Source organism: Lipotes vexillifer, unplaced genomic scaffold, assembly GCF_000442215.2.
Source record: "Lipotes vexillifer unplaced genomic scaffold, Lipotes_vexillifer_v1.1 scaffold23, whole genome shotgun sequence".
NCBI lineage: Eukaryota > Metazoa > Chordata > Mammalia > Artiodactyla > Lipotidae > Lipotes > Lipotes vexillifer.
The window spans coordinates 4085949-4098034 of NW_006796283.1; the positions used below are offsets into that span (position 1 = coordinate 4085949).

Below are 12086 nucleotides of genomic sequence, written 5' to 3' on the forward strand. Positions count from 1 at the left end.
TGGGCCGTGTGTGCCGGGCACGCCTGGCTCACGTGTCTGCAGAAACGCAGACCAGCTGACACGTGTGCGGCATTCGGCCCTCTGTCCCGTGCTCTGAGGTGTGTCGAGAAGGCCCCCAGGGGAGCTGCTGTTCTGTGTGAGGGAGGTGAGGCCGCCTGCGGAACTCAGGGGTAGATGGAACTTGAGAAAAACAGAAACAAACCCCCAGTCCTCACGGGGAGCCCGGCGCTGTGCTAACTGGGCTGCAGGATGGCCGTCTCCTCGTGCCACCGCGGGCCGCCTGGGTCAGGGAGCTGTGGAGAAGCTGGTGGAGAAGCCACCAGCCTGAAGGCCACTCCCGGGGGCTGGGTGGACAGGGTGTCGTCCGTGAGGAAATTGGGCAGTGAGGATCTGGGGACAGAGGTCCAAGTGGTGGCTTCATGGCTGGGCATGGATGGTTGAGGGGCTTGAGGACAGCCCCACCCAGATGTAGCTGGGTCTGAAGCTGTCTGTGCCCCAGGGCCTCCTAGGATACACCCCACAACCCACCAGGGGCGGTCGTGTACCAGGCTCTGTGGGTGGTCATGGGCTGAGGGCATGGCTGCCGGCCCCGAGGTGGGCATGGGGGCCGGGTGGGCACAATGACACAGAGACAAGGGCGTCTGCAAGGCTAAGCATGTGTGTGTTGTGTGCTGCCTATGTGACAGGACAGGCCTGGTAAGAGTGTGTGTGAGTGTGTGATCACATCTTTGTACTTATGTCTGAGTGTGTCTGAGTGATCACATCTTTGTACTTGCATCTGAGTGTGTGTGATCACATCTGTGTACTTATGTCTGAGTGCGTGTGTCTGAGTGTGTGTCACATCTTTGTACTTATGTCTGAGTGTGTGTGCTTATATTTACATGCTAAGTATACGTGTCTCTGTATGTGCCCGTCTGCATCTCTGCATATGTGCTGATCACGTGTACAAGTCTGCATGTGTGCACTTGTAAGCATGTGCTGTGTCCGCACACGCAGGTATGGGACATGTCTGAGCATTCTCGTGTGTGATGTTCAGGTGCGTACGTGTGCAGGTATGGGGGTCACGGGTAGGTGTGTCTGCACGTTCTCTGTGTTGGTGTCTCTGGGGGCACAGGCGTCTGCACGCAGGTGGTTGTGTGTGTACACCTGTGTAACTGTGCATTGGATGTGGCTGTGCTCTGTAGCCTGGGTGGGTGTGTGGTTGGCTGTGTTTGCACATCTCTCTGTGTGTTTGCTCACGCACATAGCGCGTGTATTCCTGAGGGATGTGGGCTGTGGACTCAGGCCTTCTGTGCTGCTCTGGGCTGTGTCGGGGCCTGGGCTCTGGTCCCTCCTGGCTGGTTGACAGCCCGGCCCACATGGGTGGGGGCAGTCTCGGCAGACCCAATCTCGGTCCCGGGACCTCGGGTGAGCGCGTGGCCTGCCGTGCAGGGGCCTCGGGTGTGTGAGGATCCAGTTGGGCCCTGACTGCTCCCTGGGCGCGGAATCTGCTGTCTCTTCGTGGGCCGCCTCTCTGTGGCTCTGGCCGAAATTTAACTGCACTGTTTAGTTTTTGTGTGTTTATTTTCCTGTGTTCCTTCTGTTTATGGCAAGTGACGTTGATGTTTCCAGTTAATAATATTATTATTATTTAGATAAAAAGTGATAATGCTTTAAAGCAAACTATTAAGCGGCTCCGCTGAGAGCTGAGCTGGCTGCAAGGCTCGGGCGTCCTCCCAGGGACCCACCGGGGCGAGCACGTGTCCTCGGCCGCCACCCACGTGGGGCTTCTCGTTACTAAGGCGACCGTGGGGTGCAGCCACCTCCAGCAGGCCGAGGCAGTTCGGCTTACTCACCCCATTTTACAGACCAGGACACTGGTCACCGGCAGTGGGAGAAAGGCCAGCGGGTCAGCTCCCTGCCGCCGCACAGTATGTCCTCGGCAGTCTCCCATCGCTCACGTTTCTGGGCCCGGCGGGGCCACCTGGTCTCTGGCCCGCGGATCCGGCCTCAGCCGGGAGCTGGCAGGGGGGCCGGCGGTCAGCCAGCCGGCGGGGAGCTGGGCTGGTGGCTGCCTTCCCGACGGAGTGTCCAGCACAGGAGCCAGGCGGCAGCGCGGAAGTCACGCCCGCTGCCTTCTCTCTGCGGGTCAAGCCAAGTGTCCCCCTCTCGGCGGACAATTAGGAGGGTGCGTGGATGGAGACGCGGGTGCTGCCGGCTCCGGAAAACGCAGTTGGCCGCACAGGAGTTTGAACCCAGGGTGGCCTGGTTTCCGAGCTCGTGCTCTTAACAAAGCCTGTTCCCACCTCCTAAGAGCCAGTCTCTGAAATCAAAGGACCTGGGCCAGGCCGTCGGGCCACGGCTCTGTCCCTGAGGCTCACGTCCCTGGGTGCCAGCTACCAGCACAAGAGGAAGAAACAGGAATTAGAAGCAGAAACCCTGTGAGAATCCTCCATAGCGACACCCACTGCATCCTCTAGGTCAGAAGGTCGGCCTGGGATGGACATTTCCTCGCCGTGTCTGTCAAGGTGGGAGGACTTGACTCAAGCAGAACCTGCTGTGTCAGAGAAAGGAAGGATCCTCAGCAGGCAGGTTCAGCCTGTCTCTGGGGATGAGAAGCTGGACGGAGGTGGCCCCTTCGGGAACATGTACAGAGCGGGCGGCAGGTGGGCAGGGGGCAGCCACCCAGCAGAAATCGGAGAGGAACTCGGTTCAGACGTCACGGGAGGGGGTGGGAGTGAGAGAAGTGGCTGAAATCGGGCTTGTGGACGGCTGGATCGTGGACCAGCTGACCCCCAGCACCCAAGTACCCAGATGCACAACCCTGGTTGGCCCACGGCCAGGCTGACTCTGGGGGAAGAGACACCAGTGGGTCCTTCCCTAAAAAAACATTTGTTTTGAGAATCAGGGTTGCTATTGACATGCTCATGTTAGATACTGACATTAAGGGTCCCCACTGTAATGGCGGCCCCCCTCTTGAACCTGGGAGGCTGCCCGTGTATCCACAGCACAGCAGCCTGGCTACGGCTACATCCTTAAATATTACGTTTGAAGTGACAAAGACCTCCAGCTGGTTGAGGACAGCCTGCACATGCAACAAAAGGTCCAGATAAACAATGGAAAAAAAAAAGGTCCAGAGGAAACATTATCATCCAGTAAATAGGAGAAAACAAAACTTCTCACTGATATCAGACAATATGGCTTCCGTAAAAAGAACAAGGTGCAAAGTAAAAAAAAAAACCCCACCACCAACAGAAACACAAGAAAGCACTCTTGGGAGATTAAGTATATAATTCCTGAAAGAAAACTTTGGATAAAGGTGCTCGAATTCAGAACTGAGGAAATTCATAGAATAAATTCACAGAACAGAATTTCTATTCTATTCATAAATTCACAGAACAGAAACGCATAGAATAAAAGCACAGGGAAACCTAAAACAGGAGAGAAATACACAAGAGACAAAAAGGATCAACGCGGGATGTCCAGCATCTGACTGAGCACCGTGCCCAGGGGAGTGGGTGGAGGAAGCAGGAGAGAAGGGATTCCAGGGCGTGTCCCGGGACCAGAGGCAGAGCTGGTGAACGTGGGTGCAGGGCGGTCGGATGAAACAGAGTCTCCAATGAGGCACGACACTGAGAAAGTGCAGAGCCCATGGAGAAAGAGGGGATTCAAGGAGATTGTGCAAGAAAGCAACACGCCACCTACAAAGAACTGGGTTCCCGGCAATGGTGTGGTGCCAGCGGCCCCAGAACCTTCACTTTCTGAGAGGAAACGGTTTATGACTCAGAACTGCATGGCCAGTAAAACTGCTGCTCAGTTACGAGGGCATAATAATGTCATGTGCAAACACTCCAGGACTTGGAAATCCCCTTCCCGCACACCCACTGCTAGGGGTGGTTTGGGGACCAGCTCTACCAAAAACGACATGAACTGAAAGGCAGAGGGCTCAGGGCAGAAATTAAGTGGGAACCATAGATCCGAAGCCAGGGGCGGTGAGGTAGGAGGCGCAGAGCTTGGAAGAGTGTGAGGACATGGTAACAGCACCCAGTGGAAGGAAAAAAGTGCAACCAGAGACCCCAGACTCCAGAGCACACAGGTTCAAGGGTGATTTCGGGGGCCTGACCCATGGGTCCATAGGGTGGCGATCCCAGCAGGAGGTACCACGGTGACTTGTGTTCCAGATGGATGCTGAGGCTGAGAAGTGTGAGCACTTACACAGCAGCCCGACCCTGCGTGCCCCGGCCAGCTGCAGGCTGTGGGTCACCAGAGAGAGGGTGTGGAACAGACGCTGCACAGCACGAGCCCTCCTGGATGTGGACTTGGGCCCTTTGGGTGTCATGTTCCGGGGCCGTCGTCCTGGGCATCCTCTCCTGTTTGAACAAGGGTGCACCCAGCCTTGAGTCTTCTCATGCTCGGGTCACCCTGGGGAGTGTGGTCACGCCCTCAGTTTAGCTCCTAGAAACGCCAGCCTCTGTCACCAACTTGCAAGAGCGTCCTGCAGCTGATATCACGAAACCTAAGGTAAATGGCCCGGTGAGACCAGCTGTGCGGAACCGTGGGGGGAGCTGGGACCAGAGGAACGGTCAGATGTGGCCTTGACTCTATCTAAAAGTTTCACATTTCGTTCATCATGGATTTCTTGGGGGGGCAGGAATTTTTGATTTTTAAAAATATTGCGTTAAAATACTAGTTACCTCCGTGACTGAGGTTCCTAGTGTCCCCACTTTGAAATTTGCCCTCGAGACGGTGCCTCGCTCTCCCTGCCCTCGCCCGGCCCGGGCACCTGAGCTGCAGAGGTGGGAGGCTGGGGCCATATCTTACCCCAGGGAGGAGAGAGTCCGTAGGTGACGTGCAGAGTGGATGGTGGGGGTCCCGTCCCTCGGTGACACAGCAACAACGAGAAAATAACACTGAAATTCCCCCTCCTGCAGTGCAACTGGGCCATGGGCCCCTCTGCTTCCTTCCTTTCCACTGGGCTGTTAAACGAATGAAATATTAGAGGAATGAGCAGAGAATTTAAAATCCTTTAAGCAATTAAATGAATTCTGAATTTAAAATGAAAAGAAGGTCAAAATCAAGTGTCTGGCAGATTTAAAGAGACAAACCCATGGGGCTTCCCTGGTGGCGCAGTGGTTGGGAGTCGGCCTGCCGGTGCAAGGGAAACATGGGCTCGTGCCCCGGTCCGGGAAGATCCCACGTGCCGCGGAGCGGCTGGGCCCGTGAGCCGTGGCCGCTGAGCCTGCGCGTCCGGAGCCTGTGCTTCGCGACGGGAGAGGCCGCAGCAGTGAGAGGCCCGCGCACCGCAAAAAAAAAAAAGAGACAAACCTATGGAGCCACCTGGGGAGGGTGGAAGGGGAAAGGAGAACTTTACCCTGGCAGACCTGGAGGGCCCGCGTGCTCACAAAGGAGCAGTCAGTCTGCCGCGGGGGTCGTGGCTGCAGTGCTGAGAGATGACCCCTCAGCCACGGAAGCAGACACGTGGATCACACAGGATACCACTATACCCAGGGAAATGGCCGAGGACGCGCCGCAGACAAATGAGAAAGAAATCAGAACGAATATCTCAGGAGAGAGGAGACAAGGTATACAAGACACAGCAAACCTAGGGAAATGTGTGGCTACCTTTAAATGAATGTCATGCCCCGTGGGCTGTAACTCCAGTGTTAAGGAGTTTATATGTTGAAAGAGACACACAGACTTAAATACGACTGTTACAAAGTATGAGGGAAGACACTAGCAAAGCAGTGACACGCAGAGGAACTTTCTAACCCTGGTAGGAAAGGAATCAAAGTAGCACGAAGATCGCGGCAGAGGCAAGAAATGGGAGGAGCACGGCCGGCCGCAGCTCGGGGAGCAGCAAGCCTAAGGGGGGACGCAGTGCGGTCACTCTCGTACTGGCTTAAACGCTCACGTTGACAGACAGAGGCGCTCAGATGAGGTGAAGAAAGTTATAGGCTCTTGCAACGTCCCTGGCGCTCCAGTGGTTAAGACTTCACCTTCCAGCACAGCGGGCGCTGGTTCCATCCCCGGTCCGGCAGCTAAGAGCCCACGAGCCTCGCAACCGAAAAAGCAAAACGGAAAACAGAAGCAACATTGTAACAAATTCCACAAAGGCCTTAAAAACGGTCCACATGAAAAAAAAAAAAAGAAAATTAAAAAAAATACAATTACATGCTCTTAAGAAAAGCCAACTCTGAAACAAAAACGATAAGGGGAAAATGTTGAAAATACGTAGAGACTAATGGAGCAGGCCGGTGTGAACAAGGGGGGACGTGTGCTCACAGCCGTGTCAGAGAGGAGGGCTCCGGGGAGAAGCCCCACAGCTGCAGATGGGCACCGCCCACCACAAAGCAGCAGCGTCGGGCCACAGAGACAGGCCAGGGAGGTGGAGGGGGCTGGACACAGAGCACGGAGGACCGTCGAGGTGCTGGGGCCATGGGGACAGTGCAAAGGGCAGACGGGGTCCTGGCTCGGGGTGGCAGAGGGACACACTGGGCTTTAATGCCCATGTGCTGGCCCAGCACCTGCTGGGCCACAGTTGCCAGGCAGCGTGGTCAGAGTCCTGGATTCCTCACCCTTCAAGGGAGTCTTTTCTGCAGAGGGTGGAATTCCAGGGCCTGGCACTGAGGATGCCCCTGTGGGGAGCGGGGGCAAGTCCTCGATGGGGTCTGGAGCCAGCTGCCTCGTCCACGAGCATCTGGGTGGAGGACACCCCGGAGCCCCTCCCCCCGGGGTGATGGTGGGTGGAGGGAGGGAAGGTAGACGGCTCCCCCCTCTGCGCAGTCTCCCCTGCGAGCTGCCGTTTCAACAGGAGGGAAACGGGGCTGGAGGCCCAGACCCCGGGATGCAGAGCTAATGACGGCAGAGCCAGGGTTCGGACGTGACCCCCTTCCCAGGCTGGAGAAAGGGCCTGGAGCTGGGCCCGTCCTGTCCTTGGGGCTGGGTCGGGGCTCGGGGAGGCCACCGGCCTGGGACCTGGGCTCCACAGGGCAGGTCTGCGTGAGGGTCCAAAGCCATCCAGGGACAGAGGTGCCAGGGAGCCCAGCGAGGGGGTAGGGTCTCCACAGCTCAGCAGCCCTGAGGATCCAGAGCAGGCTGGGGTCACCAGCTGCCCAGCAGAACCCTGGATGCTGGCCCAGACCTGGGACCGGGATTCACGATTCACTGGGCCCGGCGCTGCCTGGGCATCCGGTTCTCAGAACCGTGCCCCCCACCCTCCAACCCCTGCCTCCCCCGGGAGACCTGAGTGTGTGCCCCCAGTTCTAAGGAAATGCAAACGCTCCAGGCTTCCGACCCCAAGCCCCAGCATCCAACGTGCGGAGCGTGGGTCAGTGTGCAGATGCCCCCAGCACTGCGGTGGGGTGTGGTGGGAGTGCCCCTGCGGGGCTGTGCTCCACCTTCCAAGAAAAGTAACAAAAAACTACTTTACAGGCAAACAAAGGGGTACATTCAAGGACACAAAATTGAATCTTGTTTGTAGACCTCAGATACCGGGTCCTGGGGGCAGGACACAACAAACACTGGTGGCCCCTTTCCCTGCGCTAGCCCATCCTCTGCCCCACTTCTGGGCACCCGCCCCGCCCCTGGGGTTTTACTACACTTGGCCTGGCCCAGACAGCGACGCCCAGCCTCAGGGGCTAGGAACTCCCAGGGATCCACCCTTGTGGGGAATGTGCTGATTACTGATAAACAGGGGAGGTCCTGGCAGCAATCACCTGGACCAAAGCCCTCTGTCTTGTGGCGCCCAGGACGGCCAGTCAGGACACACGCACAGGAGCAGCAGGGGAGCGCATCCCTGGGGACCGCGCCATGTGGGCCAGCTTGTGGTTCTGGGCCCTGGTGGCCGTCTGCACTGCGGACCAGTTCCGGGACACAGCGGAGAGGATCATGCAGAGCGCGCCTGTCATTGACGGGTAAGCAGCCACCCAGCTGACGGGCCCGGGGGTCCGGGCGGGGGGAGCTAGGTTCGAGGCTCATGTGCCGTTGACCTGAGACAGGAGCTGCCCTGTCTCCAATGGGACTCAGTTTCTCCAGCTGCACTACGGCCTTTGCCCTTTGCTGGACTCAGTTTTTTTGTGGGCTCTCTCAGGGTCCCAGAGACTTCCGTACATGAGGGCCTGTGGGGAACGCGGCAGGAAGGAGGTGAATAGTGAGGCCCCCAAGGCCTCAGCAGCTCCCGGACACCCCACAGCCTGGAGCCCTGGGGGCTGGATCCCAGCTCAGAGTGGGGCTGGGGCTGGGGGCCGTTGGGGCCTGGCCCAGGGTCCTGTGTCACAGGAAGTGCAGGTGCGGGTGGTGTCTGCTCTGGCCCTTGGGGGACCCTGTCGGCCCTCCTGACCCTGCTTCCCGAGACCCTCTCGTCAAGCCCACCCCTCGCTCCATCCACCTGGGGTGACCCCATCAGACCTGTGTGCCCGGCTTGACCTTACCGAGGCATCTCACACTTCAGTGCCCCAGGCCAAGCTCCTGGGTGTCCACTCCCCCTGCCCCCCTTCCAGCTAAGACCCTGGTGACACCTTGTCACTCTCCCTGATGTCACAGCCAACCTGGCCGCGCCTGCCCCCTTCACTTACCCTCCACCCCCGCCCCTGTGCCTCTGACTGCCCCCTCCTGCCCCTGGCCTGAGGTCAGCCGTCTGCACTGCAGCCAGAGGAAGTCTTGGAGACACAAGTACCAGCCCCTGCCCTTCCAGTTCCAACTACCACAGAGCTCAGAGCAGTAGCCGGAGTCCTCCCAGCGGCCCCCAGGGCCCCTTGACGCTGCAGTCAGGCCTGGCACTGCCCTTGCCACGCCCGCCCCCACCTCCTCGGGGCTCTCCCAGCCCTGGGAAGGATGCCACCTGTACACACACACTCCCACCCCACCTGCTCTCTCCCACCGGGTGCTGGGAAAGTTGGGGTACCCACTTGCCCAGGCTTTATGGGACAAAAGCTCTGCAAGAAAAGCAGAGAAAACAGGTGTCTCATCACGTAAGACTGGCAGGGAAGTGAGGGGCAGCCCTAGATAAGGAAGCGGCCGTCTGGGGTCAGAGTGTACCCTTCCCTCCCTCAGTCCTCCCCTGGTCCCTCCCCTCTCCCTCCTTCCTGGACCTCCCATCCCCCTGCCTGCCTCTGAGGGTCCTCACATGGCTGGGTCTCCTCACAGGCATAGGAAGTTTGCTGCAGAGGCCGTTGTCCTTTGCTCCCATCCGGGAGGCCCTGCTGTCTGGCAGGTCTGGGCTCAGGGACCAGGCATCCCAGGCCAGCAAGGGCAGGTAGAATATGCCAACAAAATGAATGTCCCTTCCTTCCGGGGGACTCAGGGCAGCTGGGCACAGGGAGAGGGGGTCTGAGTTTAGGTGCTGGGAGCTGTCCAGAGGTCCATGTGAGGGGTAAGATGGCTCAAAGAGCCCAGACAGCCAGGAGTACTCAGGGAGCTGGGATTATCCAAAGATGTAGAAAGCCAAGACTAGGCTGACAGAATCAAACCCAGTTAGTATTAGCTACTCCTGTGGGTAAGAGAGACCCAAATAAGTAGCTTTAACAACAGAGAAGTCCAGACGGAGTCCTGGCACAGCATTCCATAATGGTGTGGCCACCATTCCCACAGTTACCCCCGTGATTTAATGTGGCTGCACCAGCTCCAGCCATCACATCTGTAAGCCATAGCTGGCCTAAGTGTGTGTTTGGCTGTCATTTCTAGCACTTCCCAGCACTCGGAATCCTCCCCTCCCCTCTTTGGGTAGGATGACAGGGTCCTCTATCACAGCTGAGGATGCTACCCAGGCCACACAGATAAGGAGGGTAGATCCGTCAGGCTCCAGAACAGACTGCAGGATGTGGTGTTGACCTTAGCGCGGATACCTACAAAGGGAGGACAGGCGGAGGCAAGGAGGGAAGAGCAAAGTGGAGGCAGCTGGAGCGCGTGGGGCTGGATTTCCTAGAGGAGCAAAGGAGTGAAGTCCTGCTCAGCGCTGCCTCGGGGACAGTGACCAGGGCCAGCCTCCCCCAGCTCTGCAGTGAGGCAGTGACCTCGCCTCCCTGGAGCTCATCCACCCCTCAGTCAGCAAAGGCGTCCTGACCACCAGCCCATGCCCAGCAGTCAAACCTCACAGCTGGGGCAGGAGCTCCTCAGGAGACCAGGGGCAACTTCCAGGAACTGGAGCCCTGTGTGGGGCCCAGGGACCCCTCACTTCCCACCGGGGGCCATGGCCACCTTGCTGTGGAAGGGCCCACCCCAGGGGGCCGGACAACCTGGGCCGTCACGGTGTTAACATTGTCAGTGACTCTCACAAGGCAGCCCCGTGTGTGTGTGTGTGTGTGTGTGTGTGTGTGTGTGTGTTACAGATGAGGAAACAGACACCGGGGAGGGAGCCAGGGCTGGGGGTGGGAACTAGGTGTGGGCGAGGGTCCTGGGGAGGGTGGGCATGGTTGCTGGGCTGGAGAGGAGGAGTGGATAGGAGGGCCTGCAGTGGGAGCAAAGCCCCCTCCGGGCTGTCCTCACAGCCCCCTTGTCACCAGGCTAGGGATCTGCTGGTCGGCTCCCTGCATGTCCCGGGCGTGTGTGCCCGTTGGCTGGTAAAAGCCAGATGCCGACTGGTGGGCCAGGGCTGGGCCTGAGACTCTGAAATTCTAATCAGCTCCCAGGGGCCGAGGCCCCTGCCGGCACCTGGAGCTTATGGCTCCCAGCGGTCTCTCCCCTTGGGGCTGCTCCTGGATGCAGGGAGGAATGTGCCCCATGGGTCCTGCCCTGGAAGACCCCCAGCAGCTGTTGAGAGCCCTCCCTGTCCCCTGCCCCTCGTCCTGCCTGTCTAGTCCCCACCTCTCCTCTGCCCGCACCTCACCTCCTCCTCCAGTGCACTCACCGCCTACCGGCTCCTGGGAGAACTTCAGAGGGCCTGTCCTTTGGAAGCACAGAGGGATCTTCTTGGAAATGGTGCAGGACTGTCCGCAGGGACAGAGGCAGCAGAGGGCCTCTGGGGCCCCCAAATCCCGCACTGGTGCCCTGCTCCCATGGCTGCCCCCCAGGGTAGGCCACGCCCCACACTTCCCCACCCTCTCCCTGCAGCCGAAGCACTTCATCTTTTTTCTTTTGCGGTACGCGGGCCTCTCACTGTTGTGGCCTCTGCCGTTGCGGAGCACAGGCTCCGGACGCGCAGGCTCAGTGGCCACGGCCCACGGGCCCAGCCGCTCTGCGGCATGTGGGATCTTCCCGGACCGGGGCACGAACCCGCGTCCCCTGCATCAGCAGGCGGACTCTCAACCACTGCGCCACCAGGGAAGCCCAGGATTTCATCTTTAATCTGTGAATCTCCCCCAGGCCTACCCTCAGCAACCCCATGTCAACCAGCCTTGTTCATGGAGATTGTTTCAACTCCAAGCTCCCCCGACCTCCATGATTTTGAAGCCAAGCCGGCATCTGCCCTCCCTCTCCCCGCAATGAAAGGCTCCGGGAGGGAAGACCTGTCCACTTAGGGCTCAGCTCAGCGGCCTGGCCTGGGGGTGCGGCCAGCTGAGAAGCTCACCTGTGCTCAGGTGTGCTCAGATGACAGGAGTCACCCTGCGACCTCCCTAGTCTTCGGCCCATGAGAAGCGGAGCTGGAGAGGGGACAGCCTGCCCGGGAGGGAGCCCGGGGGGCCCGGCTCTGAGGGGCCATCCTGACCTGCCCCTGACCCCTCCGCCTGGCCCCTCCAGGCACAATGACCTGCCCTGGCAGCTGCTGAAACTGTTCAACAATCAGCTTCAGGACCCGAGGGCCAACCTGACCAGCCTGGCCCACACGCACACCAACATCCCCAAGCTGAGGGCTGGCTTTGTGGGTGCCCAGGTATGGCTGGAGCCCATCGCCTCCTCCCTCGCTGTCCCTCCCCGGTGGCGGCGTACTGCCCCGGGCCCTTAGAGGGGGCTCCGATAGCCACTCAGGCTGCGGGGAGGGCCTCCGTGGCCAGAGGGAAGCCAGAGCCTGTGTGCCTGGGGCCCAGCTCCTGAGCTCCCAGCGCCTTCCCCCATGACCCCCCCCCCCCCCCCCTCCCCCAGCCTCTGACCACCAGGAGCCCACTCTCTGTCTCTGTGCACTTGCCTGTTCTGGACGTTTCCCATCAGTGGAATCACACACACCGTGTATCCTC

At 59.3% G+C, this 12086-nt stretch overlaps 1 protein-coding gene across 1 annotated transcript in view; it reads left to right on the plus strand.

Annotated features, from left to right (window-relative positions):
* The first annotated feature begins 7788 nt into the window (after nt 1–7788).
* The window catches only part of DPEP1 (dipeptidase 1), a 7646-nt gene continuing 3348 nt past the window's right edge, over nt 7789–12086 (plus strand). Inside the window, exons 1-2 of the mRNA XM_007468481.1 lie at nt 7789–7892; nt 11653–11801. Coding sequence (XP_007468543.1) covers nt 7789–7892; nt 11653–11801 — 253 coding nt within the window. The remainder of the gene's footprint in view (nt 7893–11652; nt 11802–12086) is intronic.